General features: G+C 41.3%; 1 protein-coding gene across 3 annotated transcripts; it reads right to left on the reverse strand.

The window, feature by feature from the left end:
* Positions 1-81: 81 nt before the first annotated feature.
* Positions 82-10251, reverse strand: LOC104334684 (kazal-type serine protease inhibitor domain-containing protein 1). 3 transcript variants are annotated; one of them, XM_075442042.1, is made up of 5 exons: positions 10075-10251; positions 8494-8982; positions 2986-3146; positions 1467-1611; positions 82-567 (listed from the first exon to the last, which is right to left on the reverse strand). In XM_075442042.1, exons 2-5 carry the CDS (start codon positions 8948-8950, stop codon positions 440-442), a joined length of 891 nt encoding a protein of 296 aa, XP_075298157.1. In that variant the 5' UTR covers positions 8951-8982; positions 10075-10251; the 3' UTR covers positions 82-439. The 3 variants fall into 3 exon arrangements, with proteins under 3 accessions (XP_075298157.1, XP_075298158.1, XP_009938644.2); XM_075442043.1 differs by lacking the exon at positions 10075-10251 and adding an exon at positions 9160-9255; XM_009940342.2 differs by lacking the exon at positions 10075-10251 and having other exon boundaries at positions 8494-9258.
* Positions 10252-17962: the final 7711 nt, after the last annotated feature.

Here is a 17962-nt window from a genome sequence, read left to right on the forward strand (position 1 = left end):
CAACCTTCATACTTAGGCTTGTTGCCATGTGAACAATCTCCTGATATTTCTTAGTAAATTATAGAAAGAAGGAAATTGATACAAGGTAAAAATTTTGTTTATGGACATTTTTGCTAGACAAATTAGAATGAAGCAAATAATAACACAATTTACATTTTAAAAATGAATATAAAATTTGATTCCTTCAGTATATGTAGTAGACAGGTGCATGTTTAAGAATTTTATTTAACAGTCTAAATGTATGGATTTACAACTGTTCTTATTTCTGATAAGTAGCATAATACACTTCAGCCAAAGTTGAAGTTCAGGAGAGTGGATACACAAGTGAATATGTTTGTTATCAGAGGAGCCATTTACAGCACAGAGACTAGTACTAAATATAACAGAGTGTGAAAGGTATTGGACAACAGATGTATGAAAATTGTTATTCAGAGTTGTTTCAATTTTCATAGTCCCCGGATTCATATTCTTCCTCATCTTCATCATCAGAATGGTCATAATAGTCCCCATATTCAATGCTGTAGCTTGCACTTCTACTGCCAGCAGTAAATGCAAATGCAGATGAGCCTACAAGACATAATTGAATCCGGATTAAATTAGTTGTAAAAGGGGAATGAAAGGAAAGGGTAGTTTTGGATCTGTATGGCAAACAGCCTTTCTGAATCCTTGTTAAGTCGTCTACTAGAAGGAGAGGTTTTTTTCCAATGACTTGACCTCATACCATCAAAGCTCATGGTATGTGAGCAAATTTCTATATCCTTCACATTTTAAGATGTTGAAAGTACATTTAATTCTGAATACTAGTGAACTATGAGTTCAGTCCTCTGCAGACCCTATGCACCTGAAAATATGACCAGAGTCAATAAAGGTTTGAAAACCACTTGCTGAAACAAGGTCAGTGACAAACCAGACCAGTGACAAACTCCCCGAGACCGGGAGGCAAGTATACGACAAGGCATCTTTATCCTGCATTTACCAGGAAACCCAGTTTTCTCTGTCGGAAGAAGGATGTTATTCTGCAGGACTGGGCCCAATGCACGACAACAGTAAAGCTATTTCTTAGCTCAATCCAAACACTCTCATTAAGGAGCAACAACGGTTTCCTTCCTAACTTTTTGAAAAATAAACAGCTAAGTAGAACTGCCATGGTTCAAAGACTCCCTCAGCTACAGCAGCTGTTGTTCCGGGTGCAGAGCTCCTACTAACATCAACATAATAGCAAAATATTACAATATTAACATGTAGGTATTTTTTTTGCCAGAAATCATAAGCACCGACTTTTGAATAGCTAGGACTAAATCTCCAAATAGGGGATAAAGTAAAAGAAAAGCACACAGGAAAGTTAAAATATGAACATCTTTTGGTAATCTCTCATACTCTTCATTTGTGTTCTGACAAACCCACCCTTTGCAGCCTGCTTGTATACATTTTTATATTCTTCACATCCAAATAAAAAAAATAAATACCATCAATGACTTTCAATCTTGCGGAGGCGTATGTTGCACCATACTTATTTTTGGTGTGGCAGATGTAAACACCTTCATCTGATTTTTTGAGGCCTTGAATCTGCAGCCAGCCTGTCACACCATACTTCTGAGGCCCACCTCTTGCCTTTGAGAAGAGAAAGAAATAGTTGAAATTAAGTAGCTAGGAGACATCATGATATTTGTCAAAACAGTTGTGGCTGGATTAAACAGTGTTCTAGTCTTTGCGTTTTCTTTATTGCCATCATGCTTTGATTCTCTTGGATTCTGCCTATGGCCTCCACATTCATGCTTTCCCTGCTCTGCTCTTTATAACTCACTGCCCTTCACAGTGCTCTGATTCCTGGTCCTTATGATGCTTCTGCTTCCCAGCACATCTCCTGTCTCTTCTCCCAGCACCACTTCTTGCTGCAGCTTCAAAGCGTTGCCACCTCTTCTCAAGCTCGTAAGTTTCTTCAGGATGAGAGTGGCAGGTGGGGCTGGGTGAGCTGTCAGAGCCAGGGGCCTGGCCAAGCTGGCCCTCCTCCAGGTTTTGATGGGCTGGCATGACATATCGTGAGCTTTCACACTTCTGTGACAGTCAGTTTCACCTTACTCAGGCTAAAGCCTCTTCAAGGGTTGAGCTTTCTATTTCCAAACAAATAACACAAACACAAAACCATAAACAAATGTTAATAGAGATGCTGTCGTGCTGGCTCAATTAATGAGATAAGTTAACAGGGTTCAGTTTAGCCTCTGAGGTGACCAGCATTTGGATGTGGCTGCTCGCACCATTTTTTCTGAACAATTTTAAAATCCACTAATGCCACTTGTGTTTATGCTGTCTCTGGAAACACTTCTAAATAACTTGGACTTTAGTACCTCAGTACTTTTGGTACTTTAATTAGCTTTTTCTGTGCTTTTTCTATCTATCTTTTTGTTCAGGTTATGCCCCATGTCCATTGGATCGTCTCATTTGTCCATTGGATCTTCTCATTTTTGGGTTGTGTATCCAGAAAGCTAGATTCTCCATGCATTTCTCTGCATAGTCTCCACTAATGTTCCTTATCCATTGGAGAAGGCATGCGAATGCAGGTGTCAGCCTTGCTGCAGTCTGCCTGTACAGCTGGCTTTGTGAGCGCATCTCCCGAGAATGTTATTGTCATTTAAAAGAATTAGCATTTTGATTTATTTAATTTCAGCTCAGTCTTTCAGGCTGTTTCTAGATTTGCTTGAAGCCTGTACTAATGCCATTCTACGCTTTCCCCTGAGATTAAAACACAGTGTCCTCCACAAAATGAGCAAGTTTCTTTGCTTTGCTTTTGAATGCCTCAAGGACTGAACCCAAACGGCAGGTATCCAGAAACGGCGTCTTGCAAGGGAGAAGTTTAGATACATAGTTATAGAGCCCCTATTGGGAATCTATTTATTGCAACAGTATTGTATCCTGTAGGAGGAATTCACAGATTAATCACCCTACTCCTCATCCCAAACCGTATCACGTGGAAAACTCAAGTTTTACCTGTACTGAGATGTGGGCATCATCTCCTGGCAGAAACATTTTATTCCCTTTTTTTTTCCATTCAAGGTGTGGCATAGGGTAGGCTGACACCTCACAGCCAAAAATGACGTCATTGCCTGTGAAATTCTGGACGTCCTGAGGTGGCACAGAAATAACAGGAGCTGCAAAGAACCGACAGAACGGTGCTTTAGAAGACAGTGAGCAAAATACAACACAAACACAGAAGCAGGTAACGTTAATTCCTATTTTACATGATAAAACCAGTTTGCCTTTGCCGTCTTACACATTATGAAGAGCCGCATGGTTCCAAGCAGCTTTTAAAGGTCAGAACGCTCTGCGTCTCATTAAAGGGTGAACAGGCTTTTTAAAAACACTTATGTCAAAGGACCCATTGCTCCTTCCTCTTGCACGTGATCATGAAACAAGCTGAAATTAAAAGTTTAATTTGTGTCCCATGAGCTATCAGTGTGGACTAGACTCAAGGCCCATCGTTCTAGCAGCCAGCACTCAGCTACACCTTCAGAGGAGAGTAGGAGAAATTCCATAGCAGACAATCACAGAGTAACTTGATTGCATGTGATAGTTCTTAATTTCTGTTACATTTTGCTTAGCTTAAAAGCTAAAACAGTTAGATTGCTAGCTTGTAGAAATTGGTTTTCTGAGTACATCATTGCCTTGAACTTGCTCAAATCTCATCCCCTTCGGTTACCCATGGAACTCATGGCAGCAAGTACAGAGTAACAGCATTAATGTGTTTCGCATTTATTCTCAAATGCTATCAATTTTGTCTGATGTTCTTCTTATCAGACAACTAATAAACGTGGTTGAAATCTAGTTATAAGGTTTTATGTTATGTTTATTATAATTATTAGACTTCCACTTACTTGTTTCCTACAGTTCTCTAACCCTCATTGCCCTCCACTTTTCATTTATTGCTTCTGAATTATCCTCTCCCACTTTTTCCCAAAGAAAAAGCTGACCTTAACCACGAGAGGGAGCCAGTCCAGGGATTCGAAGACATTAAAAAAATAAACTATCACCTGATGCATTCGTACATGATTTAAACACATATCCCTCTGTAAGCATGTAAGAACATACTAAATGTTAACAGGAGATAATGATATTTAGCAGCAGAAAGCAAAATAAAATATTTACTGTTATCACAGCTTTCTTATTTTGGAGATCTCTGCTTTTTTCCTGATCTATTTGTCCTCAGCAAGAAATGTTTTGCCTTCCAAAGTCTGTTTTCTTTCTTTCTATTTCCATACTAATGTTTAAAAATGAATGCATTTTCTGGGCCGTTAGACTTGTACTTAATTATTGCCTTTATTTTTTAACAGATCCCAGATGCTTGGAAATAGAAACTTACAGTAAATAATTAATATATTTTTACTTGCAATATTTGAATCAATATGTAGGTACAGCATTTATGCTTCAACGTTTGACATTGTAACAGCCTGTTCCCAGGTTGTCAAGCAAAGTTTCTAATACATTTCTCAGTTTTTCAGGATTGATGTCTGTGCAGAAAATATCAAATGCATACTGATTAAAATTAATCGCAAACAAATTATATAGCAAAGTATCAATTTCTCCATTTATGAATACCTCATTAGTACTTTTCTTTTGTGAGAACTGTACATTCAGACTCTGTATATTATTTCAAAAATCTTGTATTCAAATCAGCATTAACTCAGTATTTTAGATGAGATTTTTTTTGCCTCTGAGCTTATCGCATAGGGTCCAATATTAAAACATACTTTGAAATATTGAAACTCAGTGCAACCACACTCCTATTAATGATACATCCACTGTCATTAAGCTTAAAGTGTAAAAAAGAAACCAAATGTCTATGTTTACTCAAATGAGTTCTTTAAGTCTTTCCTGCACAGAGTCAACATGAAAATCTTTTTAAGTAGGCAGACGTTGACTGGTTAGTAGTTTTGTTCTGGTGCTAACACAGGTGTCCTGCGGATACACAGACAACACTGAAGTATTGCCAAGAACTGAGTCCTGCTTACGTGGCTGTCCACAGCCGGCGCTCAGCCGTGCGATGCTGAGGGCTCCGGCTTCACCGCGCCGTGTAAACACATCCGCAGCTTCCAGGACATGAGGGTCTGAGTCACAAATCTGCATTATAGCTGTTCGCCTATGGGAAACTTGTCTAGCACTGTCTACCATACACCAAGACAAATTCCACACTGGAAATACCCCTTTCTCCATTAGCCGTAAGGAGAATCCAGATGATAGCTTAAATGGAAATGGCTATAGTCCAAGTCCCACCAGAGATAGTTAAGGCTTTGCTGGACCAGGGCTGACCTGGCATCATGTGAGATCAAACTCATAGCAAGTAGGAAGAACCACAGTTTCGATCTAACCAAACTGCCTTTTCTGAATCTGAAGACACAATAAATACTTGCATTATCTATTCAGACTTTAAGTGCTTCCAGAAATAAAACAATACGTGTCTCACAACACCATTTTGCTGTATTCTACAGAAGAAAATTGAAGTAATACTGTCTCGTTTTAACAGAAATTTACAAACTTCAGTTTTGAATGTTTCATATTTTGTGTTCAGCCAAATTCTCCCATGCATATCTGTGTGTACTTTTTTTCCATAACTGTGTCTTTAGAAACAGATCTTCACTGTTATGATAACCTGTCATTTTGATTTCTGAAGTAGATAATTTTCTTTTTTAATAGCTCTAGAAAGCATTCTGATGTTGCAGTGTCTGGAGATGAATGTGCAATAGTTGCTCTTTTCCTTTTAAAGTCTTAGTCATGAATTATCCTCATGTGTTACAGGAGACATAAAACAGAAGCCAGGAAAAGTCAAAATACTGCTTCACCTTTTACAATCAACATTAACCCAGTATCACTCCAGACTGATGAATTAGCAATTGGATATCTTTTTGCCCCTTAACTCATTAATTTTTGATAATCTATGTCTGATTTGATGAAAATTGCAGAAAATTTCGTGGCTTGCTTATTTGTTTTTTACTCCAAAATTTACATTTAAAATCAATTATGTGACAGCTAAATGCAGAGAATCACTGCTAGCTTGTTCTGTTACTTTGTTAAATCATCAGCAAGAGAGGCTTGAATGTGAATGGGGATGGATTAAGTGTGGAGAATCTGTATATAACCAACGTACTTAGTAACCTTGGTAAATTATTACATAAACTGATCAAAACTAGCTTTCAGGAAAAGAAGGGCTTTTTCAGTGTTTCTTTAGGGAGCTAGGCCTTTTTCTTCCCCTGTCTCTGGTGATAGACGGAAGATAAAAGGCTGTACTCTTCTGATGAAAAGAGTTCATTGTTATTTATTTATTCATTGGTTGCTGTATACAATTAATCCATTTGGCATCAATAGGAAACAGCAGATGCTTTGAAGGAGAAACAACAAAACAAAGTACTTGGAGTTGAGTGAAGGTTGTATTTATAGCTTGGTACCAAAACCCCACAGTGCTCAGTGTTTGTTTCTCATGCAAATTGCCGTCAGCAGAAAGCGAGTGCTGCAGCGAGGTTGCTACTCTTAGAGCCAGACTCCCTGTTGCCTTTTGTCATCAGCTGCATCCAGGAAAAACCAGTCTCAGTCCCAGAGCACTTTCACATGCCCACTGTGCTGCTTCAGATAGCTGCCGTGGCAGAGAGGGGCTGACTGGTGGGCTCTTACGGGGACCCATGGCAGCACCTCTGGGCCCTACTGCTTGCTGAGAGGCCCGGGCTCCTTCCCGGCTCTGGAGTACAATCTGCAGACCCAGCGTGGTCATGGCTATGAAGTTTCCTCCAGGCTTCTGTGCAATTCAGTAAGCTGAGCCATCCTAGGCAATTCCTCTGCATTCCTGGCGAGAGGGTCCAGGCTTTCTGGAGACCCGAGGAAGCAGGGGGAAAGTGGTGGGGGGTGATGCCTGCATGCAGAGCAGCTGAGCTCATTCCTCCTGCTTGATCAGCAGTGTTATGTGCCTCAGGAGTGACTGCAAGGCCTGGTGGATGACAGCACTAGCAATTAAAAGCGGTAGTATTTCCAAATTAAAGGTTTTTGTACGTGGCCAGTTGTGTTTAATTAATTAGAGCAGACCATTGCTTTAAGCCTGTATGCCTGAGCAGCTACCTCTGCTGCGACGTTAAGATCAGTTGCTGCTTGAGTGGCACTTCTAACTGAAATCTGCCTGAAGGGGTTATGCCGCAAGAACTAGTGCTATTTTAATCCCAAATAAGAACACCTACCCCAGGGCTAAAAGGCTTTCAGTCACACTGTGGACTGGTATGTACTGACTTCTCTGAATGTCTTTTACTGACAAGCCTCATTTCCCAGCTTAATACCCTAATGGCAAATAAGGGACTCTTTAATGGACATTTCTCTTGCAACTGGAGAAAGAGGAAAGAAGTCTGGTGTTAGCTATTCGTCACTTTTCCTTTTAAGTATTCAATATCCAGTGTTCATTCAATATAAAAGCACAGCATAGAGTCTAAGTTGGAGGCAACAGATTGCTAGCAAGGAGTGGGTAAAATGTACCTCAGTTACTCTCGCATGCGGACCTTTACCAGAGATGCAATTTTTGGATTCCCAGAACTGTGACCCTTTTGTCACCCAGAGACCTCTTCCACTTTGTTCATTTGAGAAAATATTTCATTAACTTTAAAGAAGATAATAATTTCTCCTTCAGAAAACAAAAATCTGTTCATTGCTTCCTTTTCATTTTATATTCATGTGACTTAGGTGAAAGGTGCCCGGGAGTAAAGTCTTGTAATAATGTGAAGAATGAGAACAGCATATGAGCAGGAGGCAGGATTCCCCCGTACAACCCGGCTAAGAATCCTTCCACTGACAATCATTGCAGAGAACTGTTCACGCACTGTAGTGTTTTTAGGGAAATTATTTCAGTTGGATTTTGTTCTAATTCTGGATTGCCATTTCATGGGTTACCTGGATTTTATGATGATTCTGAAATTTGGTTATTTTGGACTTTTTTTGCAAAAAGAGCAGACCTGTTGATTAAGCCTTATTGCCTCTGCTTCACTGATTACTATATATACACAGAGGTGGATACACACATTCATATACACATATATACATACATATAATGCGTGTATATATAGGAATGAGATCTGCCTCGCTATCACCACTGTAATATCAAGTCAGTCCTCATAATAATTTTTTGTCCAGTCCTCCCAGACTATTGTATCTGTTTATCTACTGCCAACTACACATACAATCTTTGTAGAAAATATCTCATACTCTGCTTATTCAGAGCAGATCTAGTCTATACATCTATGGCTTACTAGTCACCATGTGATTTACATCCACTAGTCTCATATAGAGGCTTATAACATACAAGATTAAGTACCACCTGCTGAACCACATGTTTAACACAAAGTAGTATTACGACAAAATAATGATAACAAAAATGCAGTATTAGTTCAATGACGTTAAACTAGAACATGTAGTAACATATCTAAAAATAAGTCAGATCTTTTTTCAATTTGAAAGTGCCTCTGTACATATTACCTGATTCACATGGTCCTTTATGTTTCATGCTGATATTCTTTTTCATAGCATAAACCTTGTTGAATTGACAGATGTTCTCGTAGGTTTTCCCTTCAGGTCCGCAGATGCTCTCTTGAGACTTGCACACACACTGTGGTTCAGGGACTTCCCCAAACCTTGCTTCATCAGCATCCAGCCTGCACTCAAGGTTATCCCCACATTGCCCGTAAAAATGATTGCCCTGGTCCAAGTCGCAGATCTGACCTTCCGCATTTCCACACTCAGGACAGCAGCCGCAGCGGTCCAATACGGTCCCAGCTGGACAGTCTTTAGGCTCAGAACAAAGTGCCACATCGCATTTTCCACAACTATCTGCTTCCCTTAACAGCCTCCACCAACTTTGGTGGTACAAGGCAGGGAAACTCTGAGAAACCTGCACCAGTACTACCAGCACTGCTGTAACCATCGGGTGCTTCATCTTGAGAATGTAACAAACAAGCAGAAAAGGTCCTTGGAGTAAAGCCAGGGGGGGAAAAAAGGAAAGAAAAGAGCGAGCTAGTGAGAGAAAAACATCACAATCCTTTTTTTGTTTTAGAATATAAGTTCTACTGGAAGCACAGGCTTTAAGAAGAAATCAGCATCAGATTCCTAATCTGGAACTGATAATAAAAATGCATACAAACCCACCGGCTTTTCTCTAACGCAGTTTGGAATGCAAGTATTGCTTGCACAGAAACCGAACTGCCCCTTCTGACAGCTGAGTTGAAGCTCTCTGAAAAGCTGTTTGCTCAGTGTCTCCTTGAGCCAAATTTGCAAAGTGTTGCTCTACTGAAACAACAGTATATTGCAGCTATTGTAGAAAGGGGAACAGCGTAAATTAGTGTAAAATGAAGAAATTAACTGCTGTCAGAGCTCCCCCCCCATCAGTTGAAAAAGACAGTCACAAAAAGATAAATGCAGGTACAAAGTAGCACCCAAGATACCAGTACCCTAGAGCTGAGCCACTGCTTTAGAGACTGGAGCAAGGTTTAACACCAAATTTCATACATTAATGATCATAACTAGGGAGTTCTGAATTAACATTTTACTCCCAGGCTCTTTACAAGCAAGGGACCATCCAAGACAGCTAGAATTGACTTTAAACTCTTGGATTTAAGATGAGAGGTGCCTATACCCATTAAAGAACCCATTGTTCTTTCTACATTTAGTTTCTTTTCAGTGTTTATGGGTGTCTGTGGTTTGCAACCCAAAGTAATGTGGTCCACGTTTGGCTCTAAGAACAAAGTGCGAAAGGTTTAGAACACGGACAAATACGAGCAAGCTGGCACAGCATCTTTAGACACACCAGAAGGAGGTTTTCCTGAAGTATTAGAAGCATCGCTTACCTTTTCATAGCCCTATTCTGTCTTCGTTTCTTAAGATGTACTTGCACTATGAGTTATGAAGGAGGGTGAAAGAAGTAACTCTTTGTGTCTTTTCCCACTTTTTCTGTGCCTAAATTTCTGCCAGTTCAGGGAGATGGGTTTGCAGGGTCATTTCTCACCAGGTGTTGCACTTTTGTTTGTATGTCTCAGGATTTAGGCATGCTCCCTACTGTCCTACCTCATACCAGAAAACTCCTCTCCCTTGCAGTGCCGAGGAAATTTCTTGTCCATAGACCACAGGCTGCTGTTACCGCTGTCCAAACCATGTGCAGCTCAGCCGAGATGCATCTTCCTGTCTGCTGGAGGTGGTAGTGAAGCATAATGGACTTACACACTCTGCAAGTATGGCTTAATAGCACGGGTCAAGGATCACCACTCCCTACGAACGAAGCATCTTTGTGTGTTTGTTAGCTTAAAATAACTATGCACATCACATTTTCAAGACAGAAGTATAAGACGCTGTTAATAAGAATTAAATAAAAGAGAAATCATGCTTGTGCTTACCTGAAATCATCCACAGGTATCTTTTTCTACTCTTTTTATATGCATGGTGCCTAGCTGCTGACATAGGTCAGTGAAGGCTGCGTTTTGTTATACCAGCCTTACCTCCTCTGGTCATGCCCATAAAGGCAAATCTTCTGGGGACATACGTTTGCTTTCCATCTCAAACATCTCCATGGATTTTCCCAAATTCAGCTTCATACCTTCTGCACCAATTGGGATTGCCTCTTGCTTTGAGTGAAGCAGCAGGCTGCGTCAAAGTCACTTCTTCTCCCAAACTCTGTAGAATGCAATTTCCCTCTGGCCTGCATCGCTGGAGCACTGCTTAAGGCCAGCCTGGAGAGACCTGCAAGGCACTGCTTATCTCCATGCGATGGCTGGGCTGATTCACATTCTGTAGTGCGTGTTTTTTGCTTTGAACACAGAATCAGACTGTAAAGGAGTAAATTATGTGTGTAATTGATGCTTTTAACATTGAGAGTCAGAAAAAAGTAAACACTGAATTTAATGGGAAATTGATTTCTTGTCCCACCTTCTTATTCTGTTTATTGTGTTTTATTTCACACCTCCTCATCAAATTCTAATTGGACATTTAGTTTTGCATTACAGGGTCTACTCATCACTGCCTATTTTATTATTTGTGCTTAGAGCTGTAGGGGATGAGTATCTAGAGGACAAGGATTTGCTAGGCTCATATACAGTAAAAAAACATTTATAGTGGTGAAACTATGTCTGCAAAGTGGAGCCAAATCAGGGAGGGGCTGCCAGCCAGCGCTGCCGCTATTAAAGCTGAGCTTTGCCTGTCATCTTCCAGGAACGTGAGATTCGAGGGCTGTAAAACAGAAGTATACAAGGAAGTACCTCCTGTGTCCTGGCACTAAGAAAACCCTGTCAAATATCCTAGAAAGCATTCTTGGTGTTTATCTGATTAATGTAATCTGAGTTCATGGTTGGCTCAGTCTCTAAATTAAGAACTGGGTATGCCTGTGGTCTCATTTAACAGCTGCCCCTTGGCAGGTGATCTACAGCTGAAGGTTATTTGGCCACTGATCCCTGAGCTCACCTGGAACAAATTGGAGCAGGGAGAGGTTAAACCACTGCAGTATGACCTGGAGAAATGGCCTGACAGCTGTCTAAAATGTCTTTTGTTACCAAGCCAGCTGTGACAAGCTGAGAAGAGCATTGCTGTAACTCTCCACACTGGATGGGTGCGTGGCAGGGTTAGAGCAAGGGGGATAGAGCAGGAGCAAGGAAGCAGAGTGGGATGTGCAGCTGGGTTTGAAGCAGCACATCTAAAGACGTGGTCCCATCTGGTTCAGTAATAAAATATGCATTATTTCAGTATGTCTCTAATTTCTGAAGCATAGTTTGGTGGAAAAAAGTGTTGATTTTCATCATGAACCTTGAATTATCTTAACCCTAATTATCTCCTAGAACGAAACACAAGCAGCAGTGGATTAACATCACTGGTGGAGCTGCAAGACAGACATCAAAGTACAGTCTGCTTTTCAGAAGCCATGCCCCAAATGCTGCCTGGAGAGCTAACAAGCAACACAGATGAGGCCTCTGCGACCCCTCCAAGGAGGGGAGGAGGTAAGCAGCTGCAGTGCATGAGGGGAGCTTTCTACATCAGCTGTGAAATAACGTTTTGGTGAATAATTTCCTTAACAGGCAGGTTGAACAGCATTAGTGTCCCCTCGGTCTCAGCAGCCAGGGTAGTGCTGACCATACAGCAATTTTGCGAGCTTTTTCTGGATGTTTCCATATGGCGTGATCAGCACAAGGAGTTCTGCCACCATCTCGTGGAAGGGGCAGTACCCGAGCTGGATGATGGGCAGTGAGGGGACACGGCAGGGTGGCTCAACGCTTCCTGTACTCTCAGAGCGCATCTTCCACCCAGACATAGGCAACGTCTGCAGAATAATTCCTGTAAGTGAATTGTTAAGGAAATTGTATTCCTGTTAATTTCCTGCTTCTTGGGCCCGGTGTTACGCTAAGCTGCTGACTTGTATTTCGTTATTCTACTTTAAATGGTAATAGATAAGGTACATGGCTGATGTAACTTGAAATCCTATTGCTAGTGATTCTTGAGGTACTGCTCTTTCGGACATGGCGTGGTTCAGCTCTTTATTCTTTTTTGTGTAAATGTGAGCTTTACTTAAGTAAAGATTTCTGAATCTGCTTCGTGCCAGACTTGCAGCTCTGGTTCTTACACAGACATGCACAGGAGCCCCGTGAGGAATGACGGCAAAACACAAAAAATTTTGAAGTGTCCCTTCTACCTTCTCTGTGTGCAATGGTTCCTCTCCTTGAACAGGTGAAGTTCAGAAACTATAGTGCTCTGTCTCTTAAGTTTTAGTAAGTACCTAATCTTGAGGCTCTTTTAAAGAGAGTAAATCTTGGCTAACTCAACGTGTTTCTGTCAAAGAAACTGTATACTTGTATTACATGCACAAAAGAAGCATTAAAGAAAATTAATGTTTAGTCTGTTACACTGGGGAACAGCAGACTACACGTGGCTGTGCGTACTGGGTGTATGCATTGCCTGATACTGTACCAATCTCCTAGGATAATTTTTTCCCCCACAGTATCCAGAATTGAGCTTCAGTTGAGGTGCTCAGCTCACCTGAAAATAGTATTTGGTTTTGTAGAAATAAATGGCAAATGGTGGAGATTAATGATAGGTGAGGCAAAAATGGTCGGTTGCCATTTGTGGGTTCGTAACAGAGCTGCTGACCAGCAGCGATACAGGCACGGGCAGTCCTGGATCTCCAAACATTGCCATTTTTGGTGGCAGTCTTATTTGCTGATGCATTGCTTTCATGAATCTCATCACTAGTGCTGTAAGCACATGAAGTATAAGTTAATTCAACTGTAACATGATTATTAAATCCATTAATCAAAGGCAGGAGATCCGTAATTAACTTATTCTCCAGCATCAAGTAAATGATTCTGTTGTGAGCTTTAAGAAAGCAATTGTTCACTGATATGCAAAATACAGTGGGGCTCTTTGACGATAAGGCTGTGTAATTATATAATTATAAATTTTGCATATTCTAATAACATATATTTTAATTATATTCTTTGTAATTAAAATGGAGGATCATTATTTTATTTTTGCCCCCCCCCCCTTTTTTTTTTCAGCTTTTACATGTAGTTTGCAAAAAATGGGGGAGCAGGGAAGTTAATGTGTGTCTCCTGCCTGAAAGTTGACTGTTTTCATGTAAGGCTTCGGCTAGGCTTTTGGTGACTCACCTCAGACCTATCTCTAGCCGTGGCTGACTGTAGAGTTCTGCTGTTTCACATTTCAGCATCATCATTGTTGGTGACCGTAGGCATTGAAATTTTAACTTGCAAAGGCAAAAAAAGGGCCTGCTTGCACTATTCTAGCACCAAGTGCTTAGGTTTGATATAATATAGGCTTATTGATTCCTTTTTGCATAAACAAGTCTGGAAATCCCCTTTCACAAGCTAGTATTTCCTTCCAAGAGGCCAGATATTTCAAGGGTTCTTTTCAGGGCCTGCCTCACAGCCCTGCTATCCTTTAAGTAGACCAAACTACTGAAAGCTTTGTAGTTTTACCCAGAAACACCCAAGCCTTCTGTCCCAGAACAGGAAGGTGATACTGGAAACATTTCGGGAGCCAGCAGTAGGTGATCAAGAATCTCTCTGAAGCCATTCTTTTGAGAGGTGAGAGTTATAGTGAAGAAACTCCAAGCATTTGTAGAGGGGCTGGAATAAAACAAAATAAACAAACCCCAAACTAACACAATTCTGGCCTTGCCAGTGTTTTCAGGTGCTTCCACCTAACAAAGACCGAAAGGTAACATCAGCCCTGGCCAGTGGCTGCTGAGAGCTGCGTGTGTTTGTGTGTATTGGTCTGTCCATTTCCCAGCAGAGAAACAGTGAGAGGAGACGCACAAGAGCAGGTCTGCGCTGGACATGGGTGGTGCTACTAGTTATCTGTACCACCAAAGTTCTTAAAAAGAGCAGAACACAGTGATTCCTAGGAAAGCCTAACAGAAAGAGGGAAATCGCTGAAACTTGCAGACAATGAGTATAGAATCATTTTTCTTGGCAGCCTTAATGTTGATGGATAGGACAGTTTGACTTGTCCAGTTTATATAAGAGCAGCTGATATAAAATGACTTCATAGCTGGATATTTATGAGAAGTTTCATTTCAAATAATACAGTTTTTGCCTCTGGCAGTGCTGTGGTTTAGCCCTGTTATGACTGGGAACTAAATCTTTGGGATATTCTAACTGTAACTGCAGGGCTTGTTTGATCTACCCAGCAAAGTTAATATTTTCCAAAGCAATAGAAACTGTATAATGGAAGGTCTCATTAGCAAAAACTACCTGTCCCTAAAAGCAGCCAGGAAATCAGGCACAGGGAGGAAACTTGGGGGATTTTCCTTCAGCTTCACCTGTATTCTCTCACACAGCAATACTGAAGTAGCGTTTTCCATTACAGCAAATGTGCAGATAGACTATAATGATTTCTTCTCTAGAAAAGAAACTAGAAACCAGTTTGTGATATAAAGTAAAATTCTCTCATCTTGTCTCTGCTGCATGTGGATCGTGCATAAAATACTCTTATCTCTTGAGGGAAGAAGGATTTATCCCCGGTGCCAGACCGTGCACCCAGGGCAGCATTGCTCCGAGATCTGTCCAGGAGAAGGGCTGAGGAGGAGCTACTAGTACCCCGACTGAAACTTCCAGGGTTGGTTTTTGAAGTCCGAGTATTTCCCGTTTTGAACCAGAGCAGTGGTATAAGTGGGATATTCTCAGATGATTCACTTGCCCCTTTGGAGCATGCAGAGCCAAGGGCTGCAGTCAGTGAGGCCCACAGCCTGCATGGTGTGAGTAGAGTAGGACCTCCTGGAGCTGCCAGCTGGGCTGAAGCCTCCCTTTCCTCAGGCTAAACCACAAATTGGACTCCAAGCCTGCTTTCCATATCTCCTTCGAAGACATAATTAGCTCTGACCATTGTTACAGAGGGAAATAAGTCTGCAATAGACACAGGTTCAGGCTGCGAGCTTTAGTAAAACAGCTTCCAAAGAAGTCTTGCAAAAAGCCTGTTGCCTGGACAATAGTGGTCGGGCCAAAACAACCCAGCAAAGAAGCTGGAGAAGAGAGCAGGAATCTGTCTCCCACCACCGTGCTTCAGTTGGAATTGTTCCAGCATTTAATGCTTCTGACAAACATTTATGTTCATCTGTGACCAGAGAGCTTGAAAAAAGACACACTGTGCTGTTCAGTGGAGGGGATGTGCAGGTTGTGTGTGGGGAGACAGCATGAAGTGAGGGAATAGGAAAGAGAACTCTGCGCGAGCACGAGTTAACAAGTGAAGGCCTGAGTCCATTTAAATCAATAGGCAGACTCCCATTAACTTAAGTGGGCTGAGGCTTTCACCCTGTCCTTTTAGCTTAGCCGGCTTCCTGTTTGAGTTGGCAGGGCAAATGTCTTTGTCCCTGTCCAGCAGAGCATACTTTGAATTGTTTTTCTGTCCAGCCTGATGGAACACGCTTAGAAATCTCAGTCTGTTCCAGCCATGGTGTGGCTAGAGATACCAAACGTGAACATCTTGCATGCACTAAAAGTGGCAATGTTTTTGCATTAAATGCTGATCTGCTTGTCCTAAAGTAGATGTCTGAAAGCACGAGCTGTCTTGAAGAGCTGCTCTGGTCTTGTATTTGTCATTACATTTCATGACAACTGACACGTATCTAAACCTGCACTAGAGAGGCTTTCTATTAAGTGACTACCTCAGCTTTTAGGAAATAGCAGTTAAATGGTACCTATTGATGCTGCAGGAGTGGATCGCTCTTAGTAGAGTGGAAAGGATACTGCTGTCCTGCTGCTCTCCTGTACGTTGCAAAGGTACACACACTCATGTTTGTGCTTCAGAGCTGGGGGTTGTGGAGTGCAGGGAAAGAAAATGGCAGGATATGTCTGGGAAAATCTGATAGTATAAAGCCAAAGCTTACCACTATCCTCTTCCAGGGTGGGGGGAGGGAAATAATATCTGTATTTAAAATAAGGCACTGCAGGTGGGCGTATGACTCAAACTGGATAAACTTAAAATTCTGGACTGGTAGGAGGACTTGGTCCTACAGCAGTGATGAGAGCCATCTGCATGATCTGACCCTACCTGGGGAGCTTTCATTCCACGTTCTCTGAAGTTTGAGGATTTGTTTTCTGGGGGTCTTAATCCAATAAAAACATAATAGACTACCAAATGAATAAAAATCTTTTGTTCATTTAGCTTACTAGCAGCGATGATCAACCAAATGTTAGCTCCCAAAATATGGATTTCTTGTTTGCAGTTGTAAGTACCTGCATTAATCTGATGAAGAAAGTAAGACGTAATACAGATTTTTCTGCCCAACCAAAGCAGCTTGCAGTTCAATATTGAATTCTCCTGGTGTATTGCTAAGAGAGTAAAACACAATTAAAAAGAGTTTCGAACCACAGGAACTTTGAGGAAAACTGCAGTTTGTTTGAGACACAGATCTCAAAAGGGGAATGAGAAAGAAAGAAAATCCATCAAATTATTCATTACAGACTTAACATTCACCTCATATTAACAAGCAGCCCATTGTCTGATCCCAAGTGTAACAACAGGCTGTAATTTAAAGCAGCTTTTATTCATTAATGAATAGAAAAGTTATTTCAATGAGAATTTGGAGAAAGCCTATGCCAATTACCAGCACTAAAGTCTTTGCTTGTAAAGACATGGCTTGCTGGCGGGCTGTGTGTTGTGACACTAAATACAGTAAGCAAATGAGAGTGGTTTCTCCTACCAATTCAATCAGTAGGTCTGAAATGGAATTAACCTTTTAAAAATGCAAAGTATTCCTTACAGCAGATGGTAGCGTTTGCATATACAAATACTTCTTGGCAATCATAATGTAAACCACATGCTCTGAAACAATAGGATTCCTGAGCTGAACCCTTCACCCCCCTGAAAATGAAAAATAACACTGTCCAAGCTCAGACGGGTGGCTGCTGCCGCAGGACCAGCTCCTGCTCATGCCGGGGTGAAGTGGGCACAAGAAGACTTAGGGGAAAAACAAGGGTGGGGGGCACAGAGGGAAGCAGGGGGATGTTGGGATGTACTAAAAGGTGGTATTTCTCTATCACTTGCTGCTACGCTCTTAGACTTCTATGTATTGGCTCTAGAGGGCAGCTGCAAATTAGCTGTGTTAGCCTGCTTTAGCTCTCCTCTATAATGCAGCTCCTTCGTATTTTAAACAGGATAGATTAATCCCCAAAATGCTTTATGCTACTGCTGCTAGGCTGCTTCTAGTCCTTGTGCTAACTAGGGCGACTCTCCATAGCATGTTACGAGGCTTTATATGCCTCTGGGTTGCACCAGATAGAAGCATTTGCATCTCTTGCAAGCTCCTCAAGTTACCCACGTTGCCTGACTGCTGCTCGCTATCCATCGTGCTTTTCTATGCTAACGCACGTTTCCCAAGCATTTGTCCACAAACACTGAAAGTAAGAGAAGCGTTCTTAAAAAGTGACAAAGATTCCAGAAGCTGCAGCTTTAGAAAGTA

Source organism: Opisthocomus hoazin, chromosome 23, assembly GCF_030867145.1.
Source record: "Opisthocomus hoazin isolate bOpiHoa1 chromosome 23, bOpiHoa1.hap1, whole genome shotgun sequence".
NCBI classification, from domain to species: Eukaryota; Metazoa; Chordata; class Aves; order Opisthocomiformes; family Opisthocomidae; genus Opisthocomus; species Opisthocomus hoazin.